Source organism: Benincasa hispida, chromosome 4 (assembly GCF_027475165.1).
Source record: "Benincasa hispida cultivar pf3 chromosome 4, pf3_genome.v1.1, whole genome shotgun sequence".
NCBI classification, from domain to species: Eukaryota; Viridiplantae; Streptophyta; class Magnoliopsida; order Cucurbitales; family Cucurbitaceae; genus Benincasa; species Benincasa hispida.
This window is the reverse complement of record NC_143481.1, coordinates 17,429,275-17,449,015: the sequence shown is the minus strand read 5'-3', so window position 1 is coordinate 17,449,015 and position 19,741 is coordinate 17,429,275. Positions and strand designations below refer to the sequence as shown.

The following is a 19,741-nucleotide window of genomic DNA, read 5'->3' as shown; positions in this document are numbered from 1 at the left end:
AAAGAAAAGGACAACCAGTCCATTAAAATAAATCCAACTCTTTAGGACTCTTGTGGAATAAAATAAAAAAGATTAAAAAAAAGTATCGGAAGCTCACATAAGCAGATTGAACTTGTCGTAATTGTTGTCGAGGTGAACAAATATGTAGCGTTTGAGAACCGCATCTGCAATCTGTAAAGAAAGACATAGAGCAATGACTAAATATAATGCTTTATGAAGTGAACCTGCAGAAAAATGGTTTACATATCAACCAAAGAATATGTTATGAGTAAAAGTGTACTATAACTCACAGTAGAATATTTTTCTTTTCCCAGCCCCTCCATGACTGGCTGGAAGTGTTGTCCTAAATTTATAGTAAATTGAATTAGTATACATGGATAACTGTCACAACCATAGAAATTACCATTTAAATTATACTGAGGCAATCACCTATATGCTCTAGACATTGACGATGATCAAACAGTGCCAGGTCCCGAACTTCATCGAGAATAATCTTTGCCCTTTCACCAACAAGCTCAGTTCCAACAGCACCCTTACCTTTTCCATGTTTATCACTATAACAGCTTGTCAGACTTGCATATATTTCATGGTCGGTTGTGTCAATTAGGGCCTGACAAAACAAAGTAAATATGGAATTTATTGTCCTATTCATGATACTGAGATGTGAAAGAGATATGGGATCAAAAGAAAAAACAACAATACATATGCTGTTTTTCTCCAAGAGACAATATCTCAATGTTAAAATGAATTATACAAAAGCAAGAGGAGGGAAAGAGCTTCCCAAGCCAAGAGGATTACAAAAAGTTTTTCAACTAAGCAAACAGAATATTAAGCACATCTCAAAGCTTCTTTATGGTGCTCTCTTCACAATGTTCTTGATGACTTCTCTCGACCGACCGACGACCAATTATCTCCCTATACTTACTCCTAAAACTTCCAACATTAGGAGTTCTAACTTACACACCGGCCAGAATGAAGCCACATGGATTGTCTTTTACTTCAATGAAAGCATCAAATCAATTAATAAGATTTATAGTTTGTGTTTACAGTCTTTTTCCTTTTTATTTTGTATTGCATTTGTATTCTTTTGTGTATCTAAGTTTAGTTTCTGAACTTTGTAGTTCACTTCCCGCCTATTAATTTTGTATATTATTGAATAAATCAGATTATATAATCAACCTTTTACAAGGTGAATAAATAGACATCAAGAAACCACTAAAGGAAAATACAAAAATGAAAAGTACCCAAAAAGGAAAATAATAATGGAAGATGATAATTAGTAATAAACCCTAATTTCCTTTTAACATCCTCCCTCAAACTCAAGGTGGTAGATTGGCAAACAACTTGAGTTTGTAAAGATAAATTCTGAAACAAATCAGCAGATCTGGAATGGAAACAAAAACGCACAAAGAACAAAAACGCGAAGTAGGCTGGAAACATAAACCCACAAAGAACGAAAACAAATTTCTGGGATGGAAACAAAGATCCTCTATGAGAGAGATCGATAACAAAACCTATGAAGAACTTATGGACTGAAAACAAAGATCCTCATAGAGCGATCTACAACAAAACCCTCGAACAAATGATTTGAAAATGGAACATAAATCTACAAACGCAAAGTGAACCAAAGCAATCAAACAGACCAACTCAAATGAACCAAACGAATTTAATTGAACTGAACTAAGTCAGCCAAACCAAGTCACTAAACAAAATTCTGAACCGAACTGATTGAACCGAACCAATTGCTAATCCAAAAAATGAGTTGGGCAAGATGTTGGATTGATCCACACCAAACCATGGCTGAATTGAACCGGAAAGAGAGAACCGGACCAGGGAAAAAAATAAACAACCCATTCAGTACAATCGTGAGCAATACGACTTCAACGGCAGAACTCCAAACTCACAAACTGGATCTTAGCTCAGATTGAGACTAGAGTGATGCGAGATGGGCTAGGAAACGTTGGATCAAGGTTGGGCGACGTCGGATCGGGTTTGGACTGAGTGCTTCCACGCGAATGGATGGTCGAATTGGTCAAACTTCCATAGATCTGGGCGGTAAGCTGAACTTTGGGCAAGGCAATGCGGCGAAGAACACAAGTGACGAACGGATCTACGCTTTATGAACAAAGAACTTAGACCCGCAAACAGACACGGATCCAATCTACTCTTGGACGAACGAATATGTATGCCCGATGTTGACGGCGTGCAGCAAATCTAGACAACAACAGCAACAACAATGGAGGCAAACGCAAAATAGACCCACGAACGGCTACAGATGATGGCCGACAGAACTATGACGGCGCGAATAGAAAACCCTAGTAGGGCAGAGGGAAAGCAAGTAGAAAGCCCTTGTGGTAACGGGCAACGAGCCTACCTTCGTCGACAGCCGATCAACAGAGGCAGAGATTGCACAAGACTATGGCAGCTAGAATTCATTGAAACAAAATCCTAAAGCTCTGATACCATGTTACTTTTGTATATTATTGAATAAATCAGATTACATAATCAAGTAAATAAATAGACATCAAGAAACCACTAAGAAAAATCCATAAATGGAAAATATCCAAAAAGAAAAATAATAATGGAAAATAATAATTAGTAATAAACCCTAATTTCCTTTTAACACCGCCAAAATATTGACTCACCTTACAATTGAACAAAATATCATAAGGAATGAGTATAATCCTAAAGCTCTGGAACCATGTTAATTTTGTATATTACTAAATAAATCAAATTACATAATCAACCTTTTACAAGGTGAATAAATAGACATCAAAAAATCACTAAAGGAAAATACATAAATGGAAAATACCCAAAAAGGAAAATAAGAATGGAAAATAATAGTTAGTAATACCCTAATTTCTTTTTACTACCGCCAAAATATTACACACCTTACAATCGAACAAAATATCAAAAGTAATGAGTGCAATTATTCAACCTTTAGTACAACCCCTATGGGAAGCAAGTACTCCTTTCCCTGAACCCTGAAAAATGCGTTAAAATAAAGTGCATTTAGCATCAAAAATCTTGGGGAAATTTTAAATACATATATATCTCTGTAAAGCCCTGCCTACAACCATTACCAAAATCCAAGTCTGGCACTTCCGTTCCTAAGATAATATAATTTGACTGTTACTGAAGATTGATCTTCTCTTACACACCTGGATTTGAGAATCAAAAAATAAACCTTGAGTTATAACTTAAGATTGAATAGATCCCACAAATCCACGAAAACAAAGAAGATAAAGGTGTTCATATTATTCAAAAGAAATTAAGCAATTTATAGGAGGAGAAAACATTAACTAGAAAAGCTTCAACAAAAGGTAAAACCACGTATTCATCTTGTAATTTCGATCTTACAAGAGATGCAAAAGAAAACATGACCTTCAATTGGCTTCTTTAGAAAAGTCAATGGTCCTAAGGCCTCAAGATTTTAATTAATAGCACTTTTCTTCAATGCAAGACATATATTTATTGATCAAGATCGGTTTAGTTGCTCATCTTACAATGTGGGATCGGTTTAATTTCATTGAAATTTGTTTAAGTGGTGAGTGATGGCCTTACTTTATCGAGATCGGTTCTGTAGGTTATACTTGTACATTTGAGTCCTTTATGTTTTGCGGTTTTTATTCTAACTGAATAAATAATTAATATAAATACATTTAAATTTAAAAATAAAAATTATAATAATTTTAAAAAAATAACTGTTCTACTGAAAGAAACTTAAACCTTTCCAGAACATGAAACTAAGCATAGGGGAAATTCAAAGGATACCAATTTTGTCAACCAATAAAATTGAACAGGAGGAAAAGAGCTACCACCCTAAGCTCACAGGATATTGAAAATGAATAAAAATATATCAACATCTATTATGAAATTTCAATTTTGAACTCTGAAATTACAAATTAATAATAATTTCAAAATAAAATTTATTTATTTATCAAATATAAATAAAATAATTATTATGGGGAGGAGGAAAAAACTCCTCCAATTATATGCATAAAATAGAAAGAAAATAGAGATTAAAAGGAGTAAAAGATTACACCAAGAGCAAGTCAAAAACCAGATTGTATTATAACATGTATTCCCATGTATTTGCATTTTCTCCTTTATGTAGCTTGTATCTTTTGAGTATTGGTCTCTTTTCATTTGTTCAATGAAAAGTTTTGTATCTTGTTCAAAAAAAGACATGAAAGAAAACAATAAAAGAATTGTTACTTAAAGAACAAACTTGTTTGAATTTGAAAAATGAAGAAAAAGAACCTTATAACCACTGCTTTATCAGTATAACCTTCCCGTCGATCAGAAAATGAATTCCTCACCATACTCATTGGCTGCAAAAAGAGTTATGACACTAAACAAACGATATAGCAAATAATCTTTTTAAATGATTGATCGCTCAACTCCCTTTTTTTTCTTTTTCTCTTTCCTTTTTCTTAAGAAACAGTCATTGTATAGAAACCAAAAACAAGGCAACCCAAGGGTTGGGGAAGAGGAAACCCCCACCCAACAACCTACAAAGCAACGCCTTCCAATCACTAATAATCATGGAGAAGCTGTAGTTACAAAAACAAATAAATAAATAAATCTAATGGTTGTAAACAAAAAAGAGGTTGTACATTGTTTTATAGAAACCACTAATTTCATTAAAAAAGAATGAACAAATGCAAGGGCATACAGAGTACCAAGCGACAAAAAACCCCTAAAGAAAGAGTTCCAACTAAATAAGATGTTGCCTAGAGAATAATTACAAGAAGTGTTCAAAATTGAAGTACAAAGAGAAACATGAAACCCTAAACAAAAGCCCAAAAAAGAGGTATTAAATAGTAAAGACCAGCCCATTGTTTTTCTTTCTCATCTACCCATTGTGCAATGCATTTTTTCTAAATTTTTTTTTATGCATATGTATTATTGGTTGATTCAGTCAGTTTGAGTTTCTCTGGGCTCACCAATCAACGGATGCCGATTACATATACATTAAACCAACCAACTGAAGATCGGCTAAGTTTTCCAATCTTCCTTGCTCACTCCTATTTTGAGATTCTTGTACACATAAGATTCAAAGGCAAGGTAAAGTATTATGGAACTGTGTGGTCAAAGTTTTGCTAGGCTTACTTGGAGGAGAAGAATCGAACGACTTTTTATAATAAGATTGACAAATTCTTTTGTAATGGTGTACAACATACCTCTTCATCATAGTATTCCTGAACCACAACAAACTTTTTAATAACAATAACCTTTATACATCATTTGCCATTTGGAGGGCTTTCCTTCATTTTTCTTGGGTGGGGTTCCCTTTATCCTTGGCCCCTAGGTTCTTCCTGTTTTATTTAATTATATTTTAATGGCCCTTACTAAAAATAAAATAAAATGTCAATGAAAACTTCTGTCCTTGTACATACACATACATATACTAAAAGAAATCCAAATGACATTAAATAGAAAAAATGATCGCATGCTAAACAACCATAACCCTCGAATCTCTGTGAAAGAGGTCTATGATAAAAAGTTAGCTCACTTACGTAGTTTCGTTTGGGTGCTATCAGCAGTCGAACAACTCTCTCCAGTCCATTCATAATGAAATAACTACAACATTACTGAAATAATTAGGATAAGCCACTTCAAAAATACTTTGGAAGAATCAGCTGCCCCATTAAAAGAATGTGATGCTTTTTATTACAACACCAAAGGCATCGGAAATAAAAAATATTCAACATGCCACACACAAACAGAAAACTAAACGAGAAAACAACCAATAAAGATGGGTGACATGATAACAAAGAAGTGAAGAAAGTGTAGATTTCTTAGACATTTTTATGAGTTATTTGAAATGTTATTCACGGAAATAATGGGGAACCTCCACAAGTTTCTGCCATTTAGACTTTAATGAAGTTCAGTTTCTCTCCCATTAAAAAAGATAGATTAAAAATAAAATAAAATAAGTCTCACTGCTTCATTCAACACTAGTGAGGAACTTCAAAGAAAACTTTCTTTTCCCAGTCTTATGCCTTCAGTCAAAGCGGAACTAATGTAATAGGATTAGGGTAAGTTACGATATCTTAGTTAAATCCTTAATTGATTAAAATTAGGATTAGTTTCTAAGGTTCGTTAGGATTAGGATTAGTTCGCTTTCCAATTCTCTTTAAATAGAGAAATTGTCTTCTTGTATAGACAACTTTTAATTCATGATAAAGACTGATTCTTGGAGAAATTTCTCCTTTTATCTCTAGGCTAAACCAATTTGGGATCGGAGCAAACAACTTGGCCAATATTGGTTGTCATCAGCGAAAGACCGAGAAACTCTTGGCTACACAAATTACAAGAGAGTTTTGTGAGCTATGCTCATTGCCAAACAACACACGCCTAATTAGAGGAAACCTTTGAATTCAAGAGGCAAGGAGAAATTTGAAGAATCATCCAATAATAGATTTCTGATAAGGACAACGAACCTCCATGTATCTCCACAATGAAATGATATTGTCCACTTTAGGTATAAACCCTAATGACTTTGCTTTTAGTGTCACTCCAAAAGGCCTCATACCAATGGAGATAATTGTCCTACTTATATACTCATGATCACTTCCTTCCCTAACCAATGTGGGATTTTATTCGCACTTCTAACAATCCTCCCCTTGAACAAAGTACCACTTTAAGCCTCCCCTCGAATAAATCTGTTTCACTCCTAACCATGAGAGCTTGCTCTAAATCCCAAGGCACCTCCAGTTCATCTTGGGTCACTTGCTCACCCGAGCAAGAGCACGGATCACACTTGCTCTTTATCACCTAGCTAGAACACGAACAAGACTCACCAAATTTTTTTGTTCGGGATCTGAAGATCAAATCCACACAGTTGGGCCTAGACCAAGGCTCTGATACCAAATCTGGTGTGTCACACAGAGAAATCAATTCTCAACTTCTGAAAGAATACTTCAATTAATTCATTAAAGGTAGGGGAGTTCAGTTTAAATATTGAATCCTTTGACAGCCTAGTGAAAGATAGTTACCAACGGTAACATTCTAACGATTTTCTAACTAAAGATTACAACATAAAGAATTTAAAGATTTTGGAAATTACAAGCTTAAATACTAAAGAATTGAATACAAGGCCGCTTAAAAACAAAAGAGAAGCTCTCGATACTCCTACATTACGTCAACATAATCAAACTAGAACAATACACCACGGGAGAAAAGAAACTTGACCTGGAAAAATAAAAGCACATCGGTTTAAACAAAGGTCTTGAATGGAGAAATCTTCAAAAGGCATGGATATAGTGAACCAAGATGAAGCATTGAACCGACCTACTTCAAAATGATCCACCCACCCCATTTGCCTGGTTTGAAACACCTTTTTATTTCTTTTAAACCACTCAACAAGCAACGCCTTAACCGCATTAGCCTAAATCAACGAAGAAAACTTACGAAACTTAAGAAGATTCAAGACTTATGAAGGAGTGATGAGCAAACACGTTGAGATCCAAGACTCAAGTGTGAAGGACGTTGTGGAGGCAAAGAAGAAAAATCAAATGAAAAGAAAACTCAAACTCAAAGTTGCACAGCCTATGTATTGAGAAAACTGCAAGCAAGAAACAAGATGGGATGATGGCACCTAAAACTCTATTTGTAATACTTGGCGGAGCGAAAGAAGTTGAGATCCAAGGTAGTTTTTTTTGTTGCTTGTGAATAGAGAGGCGAGAAGGAAGAATATCCAACCATATTCGCCCCAATACTCATCCAATCTGGCCCAGCTTGTTTCATTATTTTTTCGACCCGCAATCTAGAAATTCCAACTCAAATTCCTTCATTCTGGTCCCATGACCCGTGTAATCTGACCCAACTTTAACTCTCTTCATTTCTTTTCCTTAATCCAACAAAGCCCAGTTACAAACAACCAAGCTCATTCTTTAAATACAATTAACTCAACCAATTTTCTATTTTGAACATATGAGAGTTTCTTTTGTTCAAGTCGGCCATTACAACGTATTTTGATGTTGAGAATGTTTACTTATTGTTTTTTTATATTCATTTTCTCTATAAACTCAGGACGAGTTTTTTTTCCAAGGATACAATAATGTAATAAGATTAGAGTAAGTTAGGTTATCTTGGCCAAATCCTTAATTGATTAGGATTAGGATTAGTTTCCTTGGTTTATCAAGATTATGATTAATTTCTCAAATTAATTAGGATTTGGATCTTTTTCAATTCTTTATAAATAGAGAAGTTGTCATTTTGTATAGACAACTTTTGATTCATAATGAAGACTTTGATTCGATTCTTAGAGAAAGATCTTCTTTTATCTCTTAGGCTACATCAAGAACTTGAGAATCACTATTAGGTTTATCCTAACCCTCTCTGACCCAAACCTAGTTGCCATCATTAGACCTAATCTTAGTCGCACCGCCACCGATCCTATTTTTCATCATCCAATTTCCATGGATTTTTCACCTCCACCCATTGTCCTCATTCAAGTTCTCAACTTTCAGCAGCCATCCTCATTCGCAAAACCAATTTTCCCTCCCATATGGATTAGTTTCTGCAGTCCTCTATCGTCGACACTTCCACCATCAACACCACCTTCTTCCTTAGTCATTGTCTTCACTGTCAGTCATTTTGCTCTGTTGGCAGTTTTCAATATTTTTAGGATTTCCTTTCTCCTACCCATTTACTTCACTTGTTGTTGGCCATTTGCTACCATTGCCACATTCTTTTTACCTTTAATCAAGATCGTTGTTTTGCTGCTTTGGTTGGGTTTCTTTATCTTTAAGTCGGTGTGCTTTGGTTCGCTATTTAGGTTAGTTTTTGTGAGGTTCATTTCTTTTACTAGTTGTGTGTTATTTGTCAAAGTCACTTTGTCATGGAGGATTGAATATGAAAAGTCTTTTCCTTCCCCTTACCCATTTGGAATGTTCTTCCTTGCAATTTCTATTTATCCTTTTCAGTATTATTCTTTCCTTATGTCCATTTTTACCGTTATGTGTCTTTACCATATTTGACAAACATTGTTGTATATATAAGGGAGACTCCCCCTTGTAAAATGTATTGAGATAACTCCAAGTGCGCGCCTAAGGCGAGAGGCGATGCGACCGGAGGCCTGTGCACCTCGTGTGTTGCAGGGCGTGCATATTCACTGAAGCACTCACCTTGTCGCACCTTGCGCCTTGGCCAAGGCATGCGCCTGAGTGATATTCAGAATCCTTTCTTCTTTTTTTTTAATTATACCAGTATAATTTTATAACCTAAGCCCATGCAAAAAAGGTCCACCAAATCCATGCAACCTAATATTAAAATACACAACCGTCTATACCATGATAAAGCAAAAATCATTATAGGAAAACGTCATAGTCTCTTCCTATTCTCCACGTTTGGGTTAGTCTTTTTTTGTTCCAAGTTTGAAGCTCTCCTTGTCGTAACATTCTGAAACACTTCCAAAAAAATAGGAAGAACTTTTCTACAACTTTTCCCATTTAACTTCTTCGACTGCAATTTTGAGGGGTAGAAAAAGCAATCACAAAGGTTAGTTTTTTTTTTCCTCCCCATTATAATTATTCTCTTCGGCAGATTCTGAGGTGGTTTTATTTAAAAAAAACAAAAACAAAACAAAACAAAGGCTTTTTAGTTTTTTTTTCCCATTGTACTTGTTCAACTTGTTTTTTAAAAAGATTAGTTTTTTCTTCAACCAAAAAGGTTGGATTTTTAATTTTAGTTCAGTATGCTACTTGTTGTTTTGCATATTCAACTTGTTTTTGAAAAATATTAGTTTTTTTTTCCATGGTACTTGTTCCCTACGGACTCTGTGGGTTTAGTTTTTCAGCATAAGTGATGGTCTCTTCCTATTCTCCACGTTTCTGTTTTTCAGCATACTAGTTTTTTCATATTCAACTTGATTTTTAAAAAGATTAGTTTCTTTTTTTCGGACTTTCAGTATACTGTTTCTTCAACAAAAGAGGTTGGTTTTTTTTTTATTTTTGTTCAGTATACTACTTGTTGTTTTGCATATTCAGTATACTTTTTTTTCAACCAAAAAGCCTCATATGTTGCATATTCGACTTGTTTTTTAAAAAGATTAGTTTTTGAAAAGACTAGTTTTTTTTTCCAGTATGCTTTTTAAGTTTTTATTCAATTCTGAGTGGAAACATTTCTAAAATAGGCTTCTTTTTCTTTTTCAAGTTTTTTGGTTTATTTTCATTGTTTATAATAGGATGGAAGAAGGAGAGCAAAAACGGAAACATCCGGATTGGCAATATGTCATATTAGAAAACGAAAAAGATACGAACAGTTGTGAATGTATGTTTTGCAGAAAAATCACAAAGGGAGGCATTTGTCGGGCAACACAACATTAAAGCATGTTTGAAGTGCCCAACCAATGTAAGAAAGGAATTGAAGGAATACCAAATGAAGATAAAAGCAAAGAGGGAGGAAAGCAATGCCCTCCGCTTAATGAAATGGAAGTTGGTGGATGTGGATCAAGTACCAGAACATCTAAAAAATGAGCAATTCAATCACAATCACAAGCAAATCCACCACAAACTAAGGGAGCTATAGATAAATTTGTGTATCCAAATCCAGCCAAGGTCGTTGATGATCGAAATAGATTAAAGAAGCTGAAGCAATCAACCATCACCGAAAAAGACAACAAAGAAGGGAGAGATGCTACAGTTCAATTTATCATGCGTTAGATTTATCAAGCAGGTATTCCCTTGAATACAATTCGGTTGAAAAGTTTTCAAGTAATGATTAAAGCCATAGGACAATTTGGACTTAGGTTAATACCTCCTTCTTATCATGAGGCTAGAGTGGCATGCTTAAAAAAGGAAGTAAAACATACAAAAAAATTTAACGAGTAACCATGAGGTTGAATGGAAAAGAAATGGATGTTCTTTAATGTCCGATGGGTGGTCTGATAGAAGAGATAGAACCCTGATAAATTTTTTAGTGCATTCTGCTGCAGGGTCATTGTTTTTGGAATGGATTGATGCACATCTTCATGCATCAAAACTGGAGAAAAAGTATTTGAGCTCTTGGCTAGCATGGTGGAAAAGGTAGGAGAAGAGAATATTGTCCAAGTTGTAACTGATAATACCTCGAATCATGTCCTAGCTAGCAAATATTTGGAAACAAAGCGGCCACATTATATTAGACACCATGTGCTGCCCACGGTTTAGATTTGATATTAGAGGACACTGGGAAGATTGATAAGATCAAAAGATGTTTTAAAAGGACTGTAGCACTGAGTGGTTTTATTATAATCATTTGTACGTACTTAACATGATGAGAGATTTTACCAATCAACAAGAATTGGTGAGACCGGCGGTTACACATTTTGCAACATCATTTTTTACCCTAGCAAGTATCCACAGGAATAAAGCGAACTTGAGAAAGATGTTTATTTCTAAGAAACGGACGACTTACAAATGGGCAAAAGATCCAAAAGGAAAGAGAGCAGCTAACACCGTTTTGATGCCATCATTTTGGAACTTAGTGATCTACACTTTAAAGGCATCCAGACCATTAGTTCAAGTACTTAGACTTGTCGATGGTGATAAACCTGCAATGGGATATATCTATGAGGCCATGGATAGGGCAAAAGAGGCCATTAAAAGTGGGTTTAATGATAATGAGATTGATACCATCTACTAGTGAGTGATTTTCTTAAAGTTGTGCAAAGATTGATACCATCTACTAGTGATCAAAACCGATGCACAGTGGAACTAGAGTTATATTTTGAAGCTAAAAGCATGTTCGGCATTGACTTAGCAATCAACACAAGGAAAGTTAAGACGCCAGGTAAGGACATTCCCTACTACATTAATAGTATATATAAGTATGTTATTTCTAAATCATGTTAAATGTGTGAACAACATCATGGTGGGCTCTTTATGGTGGTAATACTCCAGTTTTGCAAAAGTTAGTCATGAGAGTCCTTAATCTAACGTGCAGCGCTTCTAGGTGTGAGCGCAACTGGAGTGTTTTTGAACATGTAAGTGATCATTTTGTTTTATACATTATTAATTTAAAATTGAAAATAAAATTCTAATTCCATATTGGTTAATAATTTGTAGATTCATACAAAAAAGAAGAATAGGTTGGAACAGAAGCGCTTAAATGATCTCATTTATATATAATATAATCAAGCACTTAAAGAGCACTTTGATTTAAAGGATCAACTTGATCCAATCTCCTTAGATCATATAGATGAGAGTAATGAATGGTTGGTCGGAACATTGGATGAAAAAAATAATGTAGCTGAAGTTGACAATGAGCTAGTTTTTTATGACGACGACCTCACATGGGGAGATGTAGCTTGTGCTAGTGACGTTAGAAAACCCATCACGTACACTAGATCAAAAGGAATGCCTACGGGTTTTCTTATTGATGATAGTGACGATATTGATGATAGTGACGATATCGACCGTGACCTTGATACGGAGCTGGAGCTTCTAACTATGATGAATGCGCTAACTATGGATATGATGCCGGAAATAGACCGACTGCCTTTGCCTCCGCTTCTAGAGTCCAAAAGCAAACACCAACTATACATGTGTTTAGTGATGAAGATGGGGACGACGATGAAAATGAATTAGACATTGAGGACGATGGCCAAGGGGGAGCAATGGATGAAACCTTAGATTTAGATGGGGTTGATGTTGAATTTGACATTTGATCATGTCTTGAACTTTTACTTTTAGAGTTTTGTTCATTTTTATTTATTATATTACTATTTATTAATCTTTGAGGCTTTGGCATTTGTATATAAACTTGTTCTTCTTCTACAAATATCATATATTTATTTATTTATTCATTGCGCTTCGCTTCGTTTGGGCATCGCCTTTTTGTCACCTCTCACCTTGAAGCAACAAGGGACTTGTCACCTTGAGGTACGCCTTGCGCTTTGAAAACACTGAGAAGAATATTGAGAAAATTCATAATTTCAACATGGTATCAGAGCCATCTCTCTGAATCATTTTCATAGGTTTCACATCTGAAACCCTAGCAAAGAAAAACAGAACATTGAAATTTCAAACTTACCAATTTATTTGAAGTTGTGCGTCAGAAAAACCACCATCCACAACTTGGAGCTTCACGTCCGAAGCGAATCCATACTCCATCGTTCACAACAGCCGAATCTCGTTCTTTGAGTATCGATCTAGTCCGAAGCAACCCCAGTCAAAACGCGTTCTTTGATCGAGTATCATGTTGTCGTGGGTTTGTTCGATCTAATTCGTGTGTGTTGTCGAGTATAGAGTATCATTAAGGGGTTTGGTTTTGTTATCGTGTTATCGAGTATCATTTTCAAGTATCGTGTTGTCGTGCTTGAAGCCATAGATCGGCGTGTGTAGGTCGCCGTTCTTCGTGGGTTTGTGTTGTGGTGATTAATCATGGGAGAATTTCATCAACTGAGTCAATTCAAAATTCAACGAGGTCTGAGAAGCTTTTTTTTTAGAATTCGGGTTGGACAACCGGGTCTGGGAAGTTTCTTTAAGAATTCGGGTCTGGGAGTGTGTTTTTTCCTTTTTCCCTATTTCTTAATTTTTGTATTGCAAATTATCAATTTTTATAGCATCAGTAAATTCTAACAATATAGAAGTGACCATACTCCCAATTACTAATCACAAATTAAATGGAAGAAATTATCTCCATTGGTCACAATTTGTTATGATGTTTATATATGGAAAAGGAAAGAAAGATTATCTCTCAAGCAAAACTCCCATCCCAGACCCACTGATAAAAAATACAAGACATGGAAAGCAGAAAATAATATGGTTATCTCATGGCTAATCAACTCCATGACGACAGAGATCCGTGAAGGATTTCCACTCTTCTCAACTGCAAGCGAAATCTGAGAAGCAGCTCGTGAAACTTATTCCGACCAAAAAAATACAACGGAGTCATTTGAAATTGAAGGCAAAATTCACGAGCTACGACAAGGGGATATGCAAGTCACTCACTATTTCACTCAATTGTCTCGTCTTTGGCAGCAACAACTTGATGTATTTGAAAGCCACAAATGGGAATGCACTATAGATGGAGCCACATTCAAGAAGATAGTTGAGAAGAAACGAGTGTTCAAATTTCTCCTTGGCCTTAATAAAGAACTAGATGAGGTACGTGGTAGAATCTTAGCCATTAAACCATTACCTAACAACAAAGAAGTTTTTGCAGAAGTAAGAAGAGAAGAAAGTAGGAAGAAACTAATATTAGGAGTGACTGCAAGCTCTGAATCCGAAGGATCGACTTTAATTGCTCAAAACCTTGGTAATGAGGTACATATAAATACTCATGATAACCGTTACAATCAAAATCAGAACTACACAGGAACTGAGAATCGGCAACGAAAACCAAGACCATGGTGTGAACACTGTAAAAAACTAGAACACACTAAAGAAGTGTGTTGGGATATTTATGGTAAACCTCCAGATTGGAAGCCAAACAAAGGTGCTGGAGACAGACGTGGACAGGCCTACCAAGCAAGTACAACATCTGAAGGTAACTTCAACTCTGAACATAATGTGTTTACTAAGGAGCAGTTGGACCTTCTCCAAAAACTATTTGGTCAATCGAAATCTACTTAAAAAAACATAAGAAACCAATGTAGCAACAGTGGCACAATCAGGTAACTTCCTTTGGGCTCTTAATGCAACCTAAGAAAATTGTAGTACTTGGATTATTGATTCTAGAGCATCAGATCACATGACAGGTGATATCTCACTTTTAACTAACTATACACACTGTAACATTCAAATTACTGTAAAGATTGTTGTTGGCACCTATTCTAAAGTAATGGGAACTGGCAATGTCTTTGTATCTAAAGATCTTGTGTTAGAAAATGTGTTGCATGTCCCAAATCTTAGATGCAATCTCCTTTCCATAAGAAAACTAACTCTTATGAAAAATTGGAGTGCAACTTTCTACTCAAATAATTGCATATTTCAGGATTTGAATTCGGGGGAAGATGATTGGCAATGCTAAGGAAACCTCGAGTCTCTACATACTAAATGTTCTTAAGCCTCAAGTCAAGGAGATAGGTCTTAGCAAATCTACTTTTGTTATTTCTAAAGACAATTATGATAGTAAATCTACTTTTGTTGCTTCTAAAGACAATTATGATAGTATATCTACTTCTGTTGCTTCAAAAGACAATTATGATAGTACGATAATGCTATGGCATAATCGTTTAGAACATCCCAATTTTTTATATTTGAAATGAATTTTTCCAGATAATTTTAATAAAAGTTCTCAGGTTTTTCAATGTGAGACTTGTGAAATGGCAAAGTTGGCTCAATCCTCATATCCGATAAGAGCACATATAAACCCTCTTATCCTTTTTCTATGATGCATAGTGATGTTTAGGGACAGTGAAGTTACTTACCCACCCATTTCTGATGCCTCTTCTTTGTAAGAGATCAACTTCGTGGGATCAAGACCTCTCAAGTGACAAAGCTTTGACTGAGTAAAATGCAGAAAGTAGATCAATGGCTAGGCAAAACAAGGGAAACAAAGGTAACCCAAGTTTTAAGAAATTCATGCACATGCTGATGCACTTATTGCAGCTTTCCACCTATTTCTACTTAAATTCAGATTCCAATGGACCTAAGCAACTATGGGAGAGTTCCTTCAACATGAAGGAAAATAATTAAGTATAATATTCTCTTGCTTTATATGAAGGAGTGAAAATGATATTCATATTGCCAAGAGGGAAACAACTTAAAGGGCAATGAGTAGAGAGAACCCCACCCCAAAAAAGCTTTTCAATTTCTAAATATAATAATTTAACAAAAGAAAAGAACAATGATAGCGTCATTTAGTAACATTAATTATAGAGATGACATAAACAAATGAAACCAAAGCATGGAGCACAAACCTTCAACATTATTGGGAAGTGCCCAAAATTAAACTTCTCTCTTATGACAGCTTTTTCATCATATTGAAAACAAACATCTGCCATGAACTTTCCGGTATATGAAATTTTAGCTTGCCTACACTGTTTGAGGTGAAAAAGGATGAAACAAGATCATCCATAAGTTCATTAGAATTGCGTGTAGAGTAACCAAAAGGAAAAGGAAGAGGATAAATTTTTAATTCAAATCATACTTCATAAGGAAGCAGAGCTTCCCGAATTGTTCTCAAATTGCGCTCCTTCTGTGGCGGGTATAACTCGGGCTTGCCCAACCAAAGTGAAATGATAGTCAAGAAAAACATAATATATAATCATAATTATTAGGAAATAAAACCCAAAAGTTTCACAACATAAACTATAGGTCGAATAATTCTTAAATAAGTAAGTTTGATGGGAAGAACACGCCAAGAAACTGCATGATGAATTCGACAAAATTCCTTTCTGTTTCTGTTTTTTTTTCACTCAATTTTTCATATCCCCCCCACCCACCCACCCAAAGAACCGCATCTGTTGCACAAGGATTTCGTAGGAATCTTGCAACTGCCTCTTCCAAAAAAAAATAAATACATGAATCTCCCATTCCTTTCCTTCTTCAAATCTCTTTTTTTTTTAGTACGCCCTTTCCTTCTTCAAATCTTAAAGAATGATCAACCATGATTTATACTGTAAATCGGGTCTCTTGGAAGCTCAATTGAAATTCTCGTATAATTCCAGATAGTTGCCTTCAATTCAATACATGTTTCTGATAAATCTAGGTTCTCTTTGCAGTTTGCACATTGAATGAAACCACCACAGCTTACTCCAAATTGCTCTAAAGATCTTCTTTCTCCATAACATCAATGGTCGGCCTCTCAACTTAATCCTCCCCATATGAAGGAATCCCTTTCGGCTTTCCATGGTTTCAAACCGACTGTTCTTCAAATTTAGATCCTTATCCAAGATAAACTCAACGCTTGTAATGTACTCTAAAGAAGGATGCCCAATTTTCTTCTTTCTCCCAATTGATTTTTTATGTGTAAGAAATATGTAGAGAACCACTCTCACCTCTATGTGTAAGAAATATATTTCTGCTATGCTACGACTACCAAAATCCATGATTGCACTGATTCATAAGCTCCAATGTCACAACTTGCAAAGAGAGTAACAAATGAGAGAGATTCGACAGAGAGCTCCATCTACATCTCCATCATTTAAGAAGTCAATAATTAATATAAACCGGACAACATAATCAGATGGGTGATGACATTCGTCAAATCCATCAGTTTAAAGAGATAAAACAAACGTAACCAGCAAGGGGAAAAGGCAATAAACATTCGGAATAAATCAAACCCCAGCAAAAAATAATAATAATAAACTGAACGAATCACATTCAAAAAATAACAGGAGAGAAAAAAGTAAGCCATAAAGATTCATAAGTAGGATATTTCTAAGCTTTTTGTTGGTGAAGGAGTCGTAGATTTCGACGGGTTTGATGCTGTTCATAAGTGTCTCCAATCCCGCATCAACAAAGTGATCAAACGATTCTATATGATGTCTGAACAGCTCGCGCAACGCCTCATAGTCTTCGTTCTCGTTAAATTTCACCACCATCTTCTTCGCCGTCTTCCTTTGTCCGCCTCAGAGTGTCTTTCCTCCGTCGGAGTTAGCGACTGGTTAAGACAACGTTTGTTCGCGCAGGCGCAGGGTTTTGGGGTTGTGGGGGGGTTTTGGAGAGCCCGCCAACGAGGTATTTATAGAAGGGGACATTCAATTTTTCTTTTTTCTAAGGGCCGGGAAAAATCAAAATATTTATAAATATATCCGGATGATATTTTGTTATTATTACTAAATATTTTTAACAATTTTGTCATTTAATTTTTTTTAATATTTTGTTTTTTATTTTCTTTTCTAGAAGATTTTATTTTCTTTTTTAATTTTTAATTTCTATATTTTTCTTCATTCCTGTTGAGTCTTGTTAATTATTCACTGTTTTTAAGAAGTGTATTATGTATAGATTCACTTTTCTTAGTAGAAAAAATTACGTCTACCCGTGTTTCACTTCCTAATCAATTTTTGTGATAGGAGAATTGGAATAAATTTTGAATATTCAAACGTTAGATTGATTTTATTATAAAACAAATATTAAATTAACTTTTAGTTATTAATGACATATTTTAAAATAATCTGAAACTAATAAAAATTGAATATATCCAAAAATCACTTTTGAATCTATCATTTGTTAACTTATAAATATACGGTATTTTTAGTACAATAAAGATATAGTGAGAGGCTTGAATCTTCGACCATGAGCAAATCAATAAATGTTTTTGAAGATTCGATGTTTAAAAAAATGAGCATATAACAATTATTGTTGAGGTATGTTCACGTTGATATATCATCTGTAACCATTAAAATAAGTTTAAATGATTTTTTTCTATTTTTGTCTTTATTTTTAATTTTATTATTATTTGATTATTAATGAGTGGTTTTGAAATTTATTACATGGGCAATTTGTAGTTTTGGAGGTTTGAAACTAATATTTGTTTAGTCAAAAAGTTGCAAATATACATGCACTTCATCCTAACAAGTGATGACTGGGTTATGTGTTGATGCGAATGAGATGACATGTGGACAGGTTACCTTCAAAATTAATTATATGTTAAAAAAATAAAAAGAAAATATTTAAGAGGTTCTTGGAGCATCGCCGAGTTGATTATAATGGTCAATTGTTATTATAATTTGTGGGGTTGTATGATGATCCATGGAGTTGAATAATATGTGTTTTGGATGCAGGCTATTTTAGTTTCTATTCAAATAGTTTGTGTTTGGGTGCATATTATTTTAGTATGGGTCCAAGTAGTTTGTGTTTGGAGTGCATATGATTTTAGTATGGGTTATGAGAGTCTGTGTTTGGGTGTAAATTTTTTTCGTATGAGTTATGATTTATGTGTTTGTGTTGCTGATTTATTTCACATGGAGATTTTTATGAAGTACTGGTACCTTAAATATCATATTTTGTAAATAGAAATACAAATGTTTGTTCCACTAAATTTTAAAAATGTGTTAGATATTAAGTTATGTTATTCTCATCCATTTGGACATTTTGGAATGTATTGATATTGTTGAACATGTATGAGATACACAAGATTAGACTAAAAAATCATATCATGAATTAAGTAAGAAAGCTCCACATTTGAAGGTGTATAAAAATAACCAAATCTCGAACTCCATAATACTACACAAAAACATATATCTCTTGGAGTGATAGTTGCCAAGTATAGACAACCATTACGAGGACGCACAAAAATTGTCGTCAACGTAGATACATGATTCCAAAACACAATAAAGGTAGGTTATCATTCAAACACGATTCAAGGAGAAGGGTTGATCAAGTACATTTTTTGCGGAAGAGCTTGCAATACTAGAATAAGTTGTTATATTATACGAGTTGAATCAAAATGAACCAGTCATTATTAAAGATCTATTGGGATATTTCTTATTTTATTATATGGTTCGATTTTATAAATGCTTTTTCCACATATATACATTTTTTTCTTGCTTTAGACTTTAATGTGACCCATGAAAAGTTATATATTAGGGTATATTTGGAATAACTAGAAAAAAAAATGTTTTTCGAAAAGTCATTTTAATTCAAACAATTTTTATAAAATACTGTTTAAAATAAAAACACTCACATGTTTCATTACATTTTCTCAAGTTAAAAATGTTTTTATGGACGAGTTTGTTTGGTTTGTTATACTTAAAATATTTTTATTAATGTCATATTAGATAAAAGAAGGCTATTAATTAAACAATATGAACTAGTCATTGGAGTTAGTCATAAAGGTGGTCATTGGAAGTGATCATTGG

General features: G+C 34.5%; 1 protein-coding gene and 1 pseudogene across 4 annotated transcripts in view; one reads left to right on the top strand and one right to left on the bottom strand.

Moving 5' to 3' along the window:
- The window catches only part of NRPA2 (nuclear RNA polymerase A2), a 44,472-nt gene extending 26,845 nt beyond the window's left edge, over window positions 1–17,627 (bottom strand). Inside the window, exons 1-11 of one of the 4 annotated variants that reach the window (XM_039030093.2) lie at window positions 17,317–17,627; window positions 16,087–16,169; window positions 15,857–15,976; window positions 15,365–15,441; window positions 5,523–5,586; window positions 4,264–4,334; window positions 3,084–3,161; window positions 2,939–2,984; window positions 430–610; window positions 291–343; window positions 98–171 (exon numbers count right to left, since the gene is read on the bottom strand). In XM_039030093.2, the coding sequence (XP_038886021.1) occupies window positions 98–171; window positions 291–343; window positions 430–610; window positions 2,939–2,984; window positions 3,084–3,161; window positions 4,264–4,334; window positions 5,523–5,586; window positions 15,365–15,441; window positions 15,857–15,976; window positions 16,087–16,169; window positions 17,317–17,482 (1,013 nt within the window). In that variant the 5' untranslated portion in view covers window positions 17,483–17,627. Of the gene's footprint in view, window positions 1–97; window positions 172–290; window positions 344–429; window positions 611–2,938; window positions 2,985–3,083; window positions 3,162–4,263; window positions 4,335–4,949; window positions 4,966–5,522; window positions 5,598–15,364; window positions 15,442–15,856; window positions 15,977–16,086; window positions 16,170–17,316 lie in introns of those variants that run through there. The other 3 variants (XM_090312939.1, XM_090312940.1, XM_039030095.2) reach the window with 3 other exon arrangements.
- LOC150036547 (uncharacterized) lies at window positions 7,600–12,578 on the top strand (annotated as a pseudogene).
- Window positions 17,628–19,741: the final 2,114 nt, after the last annotated feature.